The 12,805-nt window shown below is 32.8% G+C and overlaps 1 protein-coding gene across 1 annotated transcript; it reads right to left on the bottom strand.

Moving 5' to 3' along the window:
* Nucleotides 1–3,992: 3,992 nt before the first annotated feature.
* Nucleotides 3,993–5,887, bottom strand: LOC111410934 (dnaJ homolog subfamily B member 13-like). The gene is made up of 3 exons (XM_023041527.1): nt 5,698–5,887; nt 5,098–5,245; nt 3,993–4,551 (listed from the first exon to the last, which is right to left on the bottom strand). Exons 1-3 carry the CDS (start codon nt 5,885–5,887, stop codon nt 4,107–4,109), a joined length of 783 nt encoding a protein of 260 aa, XP_022897295.1. The 3' UTR covers nt 3,993–4,106.
* Between the last annotated feature and the right edge of the window lie 6,918 nt (nt 5,888–12,805).

The raw sequence follows: 12,805 nt of genomic DNA, 5'->3' as shown, positions 1-12,805 counted from the left end.
ATATATATATATGTATAAACATTACTTGGAATTTGAGAAAATTGATTCTTTAGTTTCATTGAATTGAAAAGAAAGAAGGAAAGTAAGGACACCCACGACATCAAGAATATTGACTCAACTAAATACTATCAATTGCCTAACATTTTGATTGAGTAAAGATTTTTTGTTCTGTACGTCTTTTTCTTATGGGATATGAGCTCACCCACTTGATTCTCCATGCAATCAAACTCAATCAAGATACTTGCCAATTGGCAGTATTTACACACTACTTTGTAGGCTTACACTCTTAATTGTCATCCAAATCAATTGGATTACTATTTTTGTGAGAATGTAGTATGTGATTTGAATGAAAATGAAATTCATAAATTGGATAATGTAGAATATATATGTGTGTGTGTGTGTGTGTGTGTGATAGAATGTGTGTAATAATGAATAATGCAATGTAATAGAATTGATAGTAATTTGATATTTAAAGTAGAAGAGAGTTTGTTGATTATTGTGTGAAAAAAATGAATTGTAATTGAGGTATTTATAAAAGAAAAAAAAATCGATGACCGTTGGAGACCCTAGGCTTATCTACAATGGTGAACCAAGAGCCCCCTGTTCGGCTCGAGGTTGGGCTCATCCCAAAACAAGCTTGAACTACCAATGGATCGAGTCAAGCCAACGCGCTACTTGGTTGGATTGCCACCCCTACTTACACCTCACATTTTTTCTTTTTCTAATATATATCATTCAATAATTGTTTGTCTAACATCCCACTTTCTCTCTCTTACACCTCACACTCTCTCAATCATTCTAAAATCATGATTTTTTTTCAGAAATTAGGTGGTCACATTTTGTGATCTCTGATAAAATTTTGTAATTTATAATTTAATTAAAGATATTACAGTCACAATAACATATAATTTAGAATTACAATCATATGTTAGTTATGAATCACATAAGGTCACGGTCACAAAGACACAATTATAAATAATCGCAAATTTCACGTTCTTATAGGTCATATATTATTTATTACTCACAAATTAACAAGTTAACTGGTCACAATCGTTCTTTATCTCACCCCACCTCTGACACCAACTAAATCACTGGCACACAAGATCAAAAGCACAAATGGATAATTTGCATGTCACAATTATAAATTTAATCACAAATTACATGTTTTTATAGGCCACGAATTATTTATTGGTGACAAGTTACCAAATGAACTGGTCATAATCATTCTTTATCTCACCCTACCTTATCCCCACCCCACTCAACCACCTTCGACACCACTCAAATGGTCAGCACTACTTCAAATCTACAACAACCCCCACGTCTTCAAATCTACCACCATCTCCACCTCTAATCCCCTATCACCACCATGTGTACTTAGAATCTACATTCACCACCACCACCTCCCTCAAAATCTACCACCACCTCATAATCAACACACTATTCCCACCATTGCCATCGCCTTCACCATCAACACACAACTCCATCATCGAACTACAATAAACCATCGACGCAGAAACACATAGGCAGGACCGACGTACACAAAGAAAATTTTGCTCCGATTGATAAAGATCTATAGCTGGAGTAATGGCGGGATGGGGTAGCGATGCCATGGGTGTAGGATCATCCAAGTGGGTCCCATCAATGATGATAAAATTCAAGAATTTTGAAATTTGCATTTCAAAAGCTTTTCTTACAGATATTGGGTCCTAAATGGTGTTTTAGGGCTAATTGTGTTAGGTAATTGCCTCAAAAGTCAAACGTTGGAGGATTTCTATTGCAAATAATAAAAGGTAATATTGTATGGATTAGAGAGCAAAATCCTTGCAAATTTTGGTCTTCAATTTTACAATCGATTTTGGAGTCTTACACATGAAGGAGTCCATGTTTGAGTTGAAATTGAACTCTTCTACTTGATTATTGATCCAACGAATAGTGGATATATTTGTTATTTCGTGTGTGTAGCCTGAGAGTTGACCCGAGAGAGAAATATTGTGAGTCTAGTATCTTGAGAGTTTTCATACAAAGAGTAGTAAAGTGGATGTGGTAAAACTTGAGTTTATTTTTCTTTGTAATATTCTCTTAAAAAAAAGAAAAAAAAATCCTGCGAGTAAATAGAATGAAGGAAATTGGCATAAAATTTCCAACAAGTGGTATCAGAGCGTCATGTGGTTTGAAGTATTGGAGCAACAGAAAAATATGTCTTCGTTGAAATACGTGGAGAAATTTGACGGGAGAATCAATTTTGGCTCGTGGTAGAGATTTTTTGATTCAAGCTGGACTACATAAGTTTTTGAAAGGAAAACCAACCAAGAATTCTAGCAAAAAAGCTTAATCAAGTATGAGCGATGTGGATTGGGAAAAATTGGATTTGAAGGCTGCAAGCACGATTCGTCTTAGTTTGACTAAAAATGTTAATATTCATGGGATATCTGCTGCAAAGAAACTATGGGAGAAACTAGAAGAACTATATCAAACGAAAAGTCTCTCAAATCGGTTGTACCTGAAAGAGGAATTTCATTCATTGCGCATACGAAAATCTCAGACCATATGAGTACTCTCAATAGGATTATATCAAAACTGGAGGCTGGCTTATTTGGTCTCTTCTGTCTATCTATGAACATATCAAGTCAATCTTGATGTATGGAAATGAAACTGTGAGTTTCGCAGAAGTGAAAGCAACTTGATCTCATAAAAACAAGATTAGAAGGACAGAATATTCCATCTGACAATGCACTGCTTGTGACTGAAAAGGGAAAGAAGGACAACTTCATGAGAAAGAAAACAATTTGTTGGAACTGCGGTCAGACTAGCCCACGTAAAGAGAAATTGTCCAAAAGGTGAAATAGGGTTGTTTCGACATGTAGCCAATGAAATGCTCGGAGTTCGAAGATAATTCTGAGTGATTATACTCATATGGTGGGGTATGGGACCGTTAAAGTGTGTCAAATGTTACCTATTTTTCCAAAGTATTGTGACTAAAAGTTGTAGAAAAGATGACGAGATTTTGACTTGTTTTCGACATGGTGAAGATTGTTGGGTAATTGCTTCAAAAGTCAAAAGTTGGAGGACTCCTATTGCAAATAATAAAAGGTAATGATTGTATGGAAGACTTCTAGTTCAAGTTGAGAATAGAATCCTCGCAGAATTTGGTCTCCAATTTTACAACCAGTTTTGGAGTCTTGCACATGAAGGAGTCCTTGTTTGAGTTGAAACTGAACTCTTCTACTTGATTATTGATCCTACAAATAGTGGATGTATTTGTTATTTCGAGTGTGTGGCCTAAGAGTTGATCCGATTGAGAAATATTGTGAGCTTAGTATCTTGAGAGTTTTCAAACGAAGAGTAGAAAAATGGGTGTAGTAAAACTCGAGTTTATTTTTCTTTGTAATACTTGAGTGAAATTTTATATGGTTGTAATAATTTTCACATAATGAAAAGCTTTGACGATTTGTTTAATTTGTGTGTTATATTTTTTATTTTTCCTGTTTGCTAATATTCTCTCGAACAACAAAAGATTCTACGGGTAAATAAAAATAAAGGGAATTGACGTAAAATTCCCAACAAATCGAAGGTTGGATTGTGTTTGGGAGGTAATTTTAACGGCAGTAGGTAGCGGGAAATGGTGGCAACGGTGGCAATGGCAGTGAAGGTGGCAGCCGATGTTCGTAGAATTATGGGGTGGGTTTGCATAGAGAGACTGCTACATAGAGTTAGTAATACTGGAAGGGAGGGAAAATATGATAATTATCCTTATTTAGTTACCTTTAACTCAGGGATCAATTACTAAACTTTTGATAATTTAGTTTTATAAATATTAGAATATATATTTTAGTTTTATAAACATAATTAGCACCGGTTTGTTGGAAAAAAATATTAATGACATGATTAATGATAATCAAACTTAAAATACATGGTTATGCTTAATTTTTCCCCAAAAAAATAAAAAATAAAAAAATTCCAGTCATCTCCAGTAAGGAACCAGTTCCTAGCCTCAAGCATTCTGGGATGCAAGTATACAGATCATTATATCTTATCTATCTGTCTAACTAAAACTAAAATACTGGAACATGTTTTTAGGAGAAAAATAACAATTAATGCATGATCAATCAAGAACATTCTTGTAAAATATTAACTACATTGGAGCGTTGTTCATCACTCAATTCTGTAGGAAATTCAACGAGAAACTTGAGTCGAAGGTCTCCTCTGTTAGCTTCATCTTTGAATTTAGGCATGCCCTGTCCAGGGATGATTTCCTCGTATCCAGGATATATAATATCATCAATTGAAAGCGTCATTTTACCGCCTCCTAATATAGGGACAGAAAACGTACAACCTGTTAGAGCTTGAACCAAAGGCACTTCAACTCCTATCTCCAAATCATTTCCTCTCCGTTTAAACATTGGATGTTTTTTTTCAACAATGGCAAAGATAACGTCTGCTGGACGGGTGCCTGGTTTCTCGTCTCCCTTTCCTTCAAATGTTATTTTTGTTCCTTTTCTCCATCCAGGCTTTACATTGATAATAAGTGTCTCTTCCTCTTTGATTATGAATCTGTCATGACAGATGATCATGCAAAATAAGCAGCTACACACATACATTGATCTTAGAGGAAAAAAATGAATTTCTTAAAAGAGGGCTGAAAGGGGGGGGGGGGGGGGGGGGAATTGTTGAACCTCGTCTAGAATTTAGTGGTTCAACATGATGTTTATTAAACAGGAAGAGGATTTGAATTCAAGTATTGTCACCACTTACTTTGAAAATTGTAAGCACGTCAAGCTTTTGTGAAAAAATAAATTAGTCCCATGTGTAAGTCGCATTGGGGCGTTGTTGAATGCATAATTTAAATAAATAAGTCTCATCTTTAACAGCTTATGATTTAAATGAGGCATGCAAAATAAGTTCCTACACACACGCACATCGATCCTGGAGCTAAGATATGTTGAACCGTCAAGGTGGTTCAATGTGTCAAGCATTTTGAAGAAAAACAAATATACAATACCTAAGGGGCATGTTAAATACATAATTTAAATAAATAAATTTATCTCGTATACTGTTTGAACCTCTAAATGAGGTGATTTAAGAAGAAACTCCCCATACCCTGGATTTGAGATGACATCTCTTGTGATCTTGATCTTCTTGACACATCCATGCAACAATTCCTCGAGGGTGCATTCGAGTTTCTTGACAGTGGGCTGGGGTTTTTTCCAGGCTCCGGACCGCGAAAACATAATCGGGGTTGTGCTTCTGCTGCTCGCAATTTTTGATAAGGGAGTTGAATCTCTTGGGCTAGTGGCAGTGGGTGTTGATGGAGCGCTAGCCCTGGTTGAAGTTCTTGGAAAATTAGCATAGCAATCTGCTGGTGTAGGAGTTCTGCTTCTTTGGCTCGAATTTCTAGACAAATTTCTTGGACTTGGCGATATGCTGCGCGGGCTGCTTGCACGTGAAAGAAGCGTAGGGCTAGAAATGTAGAATTCATCATCCGTTTTGTCGGGAGTTTTTGGCTCATCTCCAATTGATAAATTTGCTTGTCTTTTCTTCTCAATGCTAAGAGCCTGAAATTTAATTCATTGACACGAAAAAAAAAAAAAAAAAAAAAAAAAAAAGCAGTTTGCAATTAGACCATGCAATGAACATAAAAAATTTCAATCGCAAATCAACATCTAGCATAGAATGGATGAAATCCCTGTAAAATACGTACCCTGTAGGCCTCATTGATGGATCTGATCTTGGCTTCAGCTTCGGCTTTGTTTGTGGGATTTTTGTCAGGATGCCATTTGACGATAAGAGATTTGTATTTACTGTAAATATCAGGGAGAGATGCAGTCCTTGGAATTCCCAGAATGTTGTAAAAATTGTGACGTGTTTCTGAGTCTGGAAGATCTCCCATGAAGATGTGGGTGGTTGCAGAGGAGAGGGGATGGAGAAATGGAGATTGTATGGAATCAATGGAGAAAGTAGAAAATGCAGATTTTGTCCAAACGATTTAGCGTGTGGTATAGAATGCATTTACATGCAAACAAGAAAACGGTTTATTAGGAGAATCAATTATTGGGGAATTATAAAAAACACTTTTTTTTAAAATGCACAAAAAAATTGTATGTGCACCTAATTTTATCAAAAATGTCACTTTTTTTGTGGGAAATGTCCAACTTACCTTCGTGTCCTCTTTTTAGGAGCATTTAATGCTAGTTTTTCAATCCAATTAATATTATGATTTCATTAGTTAAATTTATATATTATAATTATGGATATATTAAATTTATATATTATAATCATTGGATATATGTATATTCTATTGTATAATATGAATTTATTTAAAAAAAAAAAAGATAAAAGAAGTAAAAAAAATCCTATTTTAACATTAAACAAATATCTTCTTCAACAAACCCTCATTTCATCCATCTTCTTCATTCCTTGATCAAGAAGACATTACTACTTGATTCATCATCCATTTTGAGAGTTTAATTATTACGAATTGTTTATATTTTTATCGAATAGCTTTCCCTTTTTTAAATATTAAAAACAATATGATCATTAAAGTGAAGAATGTTTTTGAAACTCTTATTAATCATGATACTCTTGATTTTTGAAATATTTTTGAAGGGAAAAGATATAAAAAAGAAATCACAAAAAGATTTAAGGAAATGTTAAGTATTACATTCCATATTTAATGAAGCATTAAGTCATTTATTTTTGGAAAAAAATTGTGATGATGTAGTTGTTGTAGTTGAGAATTGATTATAACCATTAATGTTTCCAACAAGGTATCTAACACGTCTTAAGCTTCTCGACAGTTGAACTGTCGAACTCGAAATTTAGAAACGTCGAGATAAATTATTTAACTGTTTGGACTCAACAATTCATTTCACCTTTTGTCATTGAATGGATTTAAATATTCAAAAGTGTCACTTTCATGCCATTAAATGTCGACACATTGATTTGTGCAGAGTTCTTACCATTGCAATATCAACTTTTCATGTATTAATAATCATTTGAGATTCATCGTACGCATGGACGAAAGTTTGTTTATGTGGATGATGAATGAAAGTGAAGAGTGGACAAAACCACTTTCATTTTAGTTCCGACAAGTATTACATATGCACTTGCTATGGTGGAGTTGACCATAACCGGACCGCGTGTTCCAACCACATTCTAATACAACTAATGTAAATAGGCTTGATGTCTAAAAGTAGTTGAAGTTGTTTTTTGAATATTCCCACAATAGCGTTGTACATTCTAAAATTATATTATCATTTTATTATTATTTGCAGATATTAGTTGTGTTTAAGTTCACAAGCAAATTAATTATATAGACAAAAATTGCATAACATCCAACAGAAGGATTCTATCATTCTCGACAGATAGTTGCGAAGTAGAAAATTTGACTACAAAAAAGTGTATAAGGGACATGCTGTTCTCGAACACATTCTCAACTTACATTATTATTATTAGCATTTTATTATTATTTGTAAACATTGTATAATATCCTGACAATTAAACTATCAGCCCAGATAGGAGGTTTCTGTCATTCTCGACAATTGGTTGCGAGCAGAAAATGTAACTACAAATAAGATATATAAGGGTAAGCTATTGCATAACATTTGGTAAAGACGTTACTATATTTATCCTTGACAAATTATAATACATAATTTAACAAATTTTTTCGTGCTAATTGAACAATCCAACGAATATGAGAAACGAGATATGATAAAATGTGTCACCACATGTGAATGCAACCACTAAATCATGTTTATAACCACATTCTTGGAGGTAAGCAAAATGAGGTCATTGATTACACAAATTAATTCTAATGTAGTATTAACAAATTTGGTCACACTATTTCTTTATTCTTTTTCTCCTCTCCCAGATGTATAAAGTCCTAATAGATGCTGCAGGAAATCGAATGTGTGTTGATCATTGCTATTTGTGTTAACAACATCGTTACATTCGATGGGTATGGTGGCCGCCTCCGCCAGGCTACAAGTTGAGGGAACTTTCTCGTTGTTTGGGCATGACACTTTGAGCTATATGGATTCTCCATATATTTGAAAACAACATTTGCAACACTAACCGACTTGAGTTCATTATTTCTAGTTTGCAAATTATGGAATGAGATGAAAGTATTTAAAATTTTGAATTTGCCACTTAGTTCTCACTAGGCAATAAACCCTCATGATTATCAGAGCACGAGTTGATGCATCCTCCATCAAATTGAAACAATAATTATGATACAAATGGACATGAATTCAATAGTTCTAGTTTGCATATTACGAAATGAGACGACTGTATTTAAAATTTTGAATTTTTCAGATGTTAATGCTAAACACACGTATAAGAAATCAAAAAACAAACTATAATGTTCAAGAAATACTGCCTTTAACTTCGAGAATGATAGTTTATATCGAAAGTAACTCATCTATCGAGAATAACTGAAATGAATTGTCAGGAATGACAGTTTATTGAGACAGATAGGTTACATAACTGATCTTTCGAGAAGTTCATGTGTGGAGAATTCAAAACTTTACAAACTTCTATTGTGACAAATTAAACAGTTCGTTTAGAAGATTCGATACCCAAGCCTAACCTAGAAAAATATAATAAATAAGTTAGGCTGGAATGACAAGTATAATACAATAATCAACTTTCACAAATCAAACAAATTCAGAGAAATATAAAGTAAAAAATTGACAACATGTGAAATATTTTTTTTTTAGAAAAATATTAAAAAAATTTCATACATAATACCCAAAAAAAATTAGAAAAAATCAAAATGCCCAAAAAAATATAAACCCCAAAAAAAATGGAAAAATCCAAATTACCTGTAAATGTACATTCTAAACAAAGTCGAACCCAAAACAGAGAACAATCTAACTCACCGTCTAGATGTAGGAAACTCAAAATTGATTGTGCAATCTAAGAGAAAGACAAAAAAAATAGGCATTAATAAAAAACTTGGAACCTTCAATCAATCTAAAAAAACTCATGTATTCGAAATCTTACTTACGATATTCTTCTTTCTTCTGTATTGACATAATAAACGAGATCCTAATACAAGAACTTGCACTCCATATAGTTTTCAAAGAATTAAGAGAGGAAACATAAAAAAGAAGAAAAAAGAAAAGAGAAATTTTTGCAAAGAAACGTACTAGAGAGATAAAAATGAATGAGTTAAAAGTTAATAAATTTTGCTCTTATATATATATATATATATATATATATTGTAAGGATTTTGAAGTACAATTTTAAGGTGATTGATTGTCACATTTTCTCCACTTTTTGTACAACTTTTATATTGTCAACTCAAGAATGTGTATGGTATTTGAATTTTTAAGAGGGGCAAAAATGTCCAAAACTGACAATCTTGAAAAGACTTTTAAAAATTGATATTTTTGTAAATGCAAAGCCAAAAGTTGACTATTTTAGTAATTTCCTCATTTTAAAAAATAATTGGGGAATTATAAAAAAATGTCACTTTTTTTGAAAATGTACAAAAAATTTGCATGTGCACCTAATTTTATCAAAAATGTCACTTTTTGTGGGAAATGTCCAACTTACCCTTCATGTCCCCTTTTAGGAGCATTTAATGCTATATTCCAATCCAATTAATGTTATGATTTAATTAGTTAAATTTATATATTATAATCATTGGATATATATTTTATTGTATAATATGAATTTACTTTAAAAAAAAAAAGATAAAAGAAGTAAAAAACCTATTTAACATCAAAGAAATATATTCAACAAACCCTCACTTCATCCATCTTATATATATATATATATTCATTCTACTGTATAATATGAATTTACTTAAAAAAAAAAAGATAAAAAAAGTAGAAAACCTACTTAACATCAAACAAATATCTTCAACAAACACTCACTTCATCTATCTTCTTCATTCCTTGATCAAAAAGAGATTACTATTAAATTCATCATCCATTTTGAGAGGTTGGTTTTACTCTTTTTTAAATGAGAAAAACAACATAATCATCAAAGTGAAGAATGCTTTTGAAATTACTATTAATTATGATGTTCCTCATTTTTGAAATATTTTTTAAGGGAAAGGATACTAAAAAGATTTATGCAAATGTTAAGTGATGGCAACCTTAACAAACCGGCTTTCATCTGCATTTGAATCATACTATACAGTGGTAGCAGCCTTACCAAATCGAAGTCGAAGTACGTGTCGGTGATTAAACTGTCGAACATAGAAATGTGAAGAATAAGACTGCGCATTAACAAATATTCTGACTTCATTCAACAACGTCGAACGTTAAACAACCATCGCGTATCTCATATAAATTCATTGTTTCTCCTGTGACCCCAGTAATGTGAAAAGCAATCAAACATTATAGATAAATAAGCAATAATAACATCAATCTAATCAAAGTTATCATGGAAGTCAATTGATGAACGCAATTTCTCATAATTGTCCTCGTGCACATAGATCTCTACCCACTTCATTTGGGCAGCCAAAATGACATTTCAAAACAAAAATGAATTCATCAATCAAGCATAATGAACAAAAAATGCGAAACAAACCACTAAAACTGAAACACAGAAAATGAATGCATCATTCAAGCATAGAGGATGACGAATCAATCAACAAATCATGAGATCATAGCATTGCATCCATGTTAATGTGAAACACACATGTAATGTTGGAACCAAAGTTCAAATTGTGGAACTGACTGTCGTCGCGATAGTTCATCTGTCGAAAACTTCATTTGATCCGTCGAGAATTACTGATTCTAACTGTCGGGAACGACAGTTCAATGGTAAACGATTTCAAAGCTATGCTGTCATTTCATTCTGACATATTGTCATTTCATTTCCAACATATTATCATTTCATTCTGAAATAATACACAGGTTTTGTACAAGGGTATATAAGGTATTCAAATAATTCATAGGGTCAAAAAGTCCTAAATTGACATTTTTGATAGAAATTTGAAAGATGACATTTTTGATAATGCATAGCCATTTTTTGACACCTAATGAAATTTCCTCAAAATAATTAGATACATGCTTTGTTGAGTTGAATGGTCAATTTTTGGTCATTATGGAAATCTGAAGTTTTTTAAAATAAAAATTCAAAATTTACCTTTGTAAGATCCTAAAATAATTTATTTTGCAAACTAACCAAGTAACCGTTAATATAGCTAAGAATTAGAACTAGGTTTAGGAGTGTCAACGAGTCAAGTCAAGACGACTCGCGAGTCGAAATTTCTGGCTCAAGCCCGGCTCGAGCTTTTTTAAGGCGGGTTTTTTTTGCCCGAGTTGCTCAGCTTGAAAATTAAGGCTCGACCTGAGTTTTCGTCTCGGGCCTTACCGGGCCAAGCCTGATTTTCAGATTTTTTTTTTAACACCTCTTTGCTGCTTGTTTGGCAACTATTTTAACAGCCAAACAGGCAGGTAATCTGCTGCCAGTTGGCAGCTATCTCAAGCTGCCTTAACCGACAGCTGCCTGTTTGGCAGCTATTTTAGTTGCCAAACAAGCAGCAGATTTTTCCTATATTTTTTTTATACGGGCTAGCCCGGCTCGAGCAAACTCCCCAAAATGAGGCTTGGCCCAAGCCTTGTCTTGGTGCCTCCGAGTCTCAAATCGGGTCTGTTTAGGCTTTTTTCTGAGCCGAGCCGATGAGCCCAATTATTATCCCTAACTAGGTTACCCATTTTGTCACTCATATGGAGTTGAGTAATGCTATTTAACCTGCGTTATAACCATAGCCTATGTGGTTAGGGGAGGACTTGGACCTTTTGTGTCATGGGATCGAAAAATTAAAGTATAATTTATTTATTTTATAAAAACAATATATTGTTAATGAAAATAAGTTGATACTTTGGAAACGTCTTATAATTATATCATTATAAATATTGTTTAATGAATTTTGCTACTTTTGTAATTTTGTTTACCATTTCTTTGTTAGATGTTGAACGGACGACAAATAAATCAAATTGAATATAGGAAGTAAATGAATTGAAATAAAATTCGCATTTAATTTAGAAAGTAAATGAAATTTAAATTTAATTTAAAAGTAATTCGAAAGTAATTCAAATTACATTTAATCTGTAACGATTCTAAAATATTGATATCATATTCCACGTAAATTTTCTAATAAAATGATGTAAATTGTATTGAAAGATTTATCGTGTAAAAATAATAAGAGTTAATAAAATAATTGAATTTTTTAAAGAAAAGATGAGTTAGATGCATCTTTTTAAGACATATATTGGGCGCATATTTAACTATTATCAATATCCATTGGACCATTCATATGACCAGGATATAGTTCTCGAAATGAGCTTATAGATTACGTAGCCGATTTGTAGATTTAGGTAGTATGTGGTCATCGACGAATATTGAAAGTTAGCGTATTATCGAAATTCTCAAAATAAAAGTTTGGAAAGGTCTACTTTGATGCTTTTTAACTTTTGCTACGGTTGATCGTTTCATAACTACGTCATAAGCATTTTGAAATGGTATAAAGAATGAAATGTTTCGACTTCATTTGACATCCCGAAATGAGTGCATCAAAGTGGGTCATAAAAGAGTCAAAACAATTATTTTCTAGCCAAAAAAATTTGTGGGGTCATTTGATCCCATGTGAGTCCGCCCCTGTATGTGGTGCTAATATGACATTAAATGATAAGTACAATTAAATAAATCATTTAATTTTACCTTTTATTTAATCTATTATTTAATGCCACGTTAGTGTATCATAGACTTGATTATATTCCCAATAAGACTAATAGCATTATTCTATGGAATTATGTTTGAAAACAGGACATGCTAGGATCGGAACAAT

Source organism: Olea europaea, chromosome 15 (assembly GCF_002742605.1).
Source record: "Olea europaea var. sylvestris chromosome 15, O_europaea_v1, whole genome shotgun sequence".
NCBI lineage: Eukaryota > Viridiplantae > Streptophyta > Magnoliopsida > Lamiales > Oleaceae > Olea > Olea europaea.
Note: the sequence above shows the minus strand (reverse complement) of the source record. Positions and strands in the feature narration are given on the sequence as shown.

Bases quoted from the DNA above. Each gene is read 5' to 3' on its own strand.
- LOC111410934 (XM_023041527.1), bottom strand. From the start codon at position 5,887: ATGGGAGATCTTCCAGACTCAGAAACACGTCACAATTTTTACAACATT. The intron at 5,246-5,697 runs TACGTATTTTAC...TTGCGAGCAGCA, and splicing joins CATCAATGAGGCCTACAGGG to GAAGCACAACCCCGATTATG. The intron at 4,552-5,097 runs GTATGGGGAGTT...CTGTCATGACAG, and splicing joins GATGTCATCTCAAATCCAGG to ATTCATAATCAAAGAGGAAG.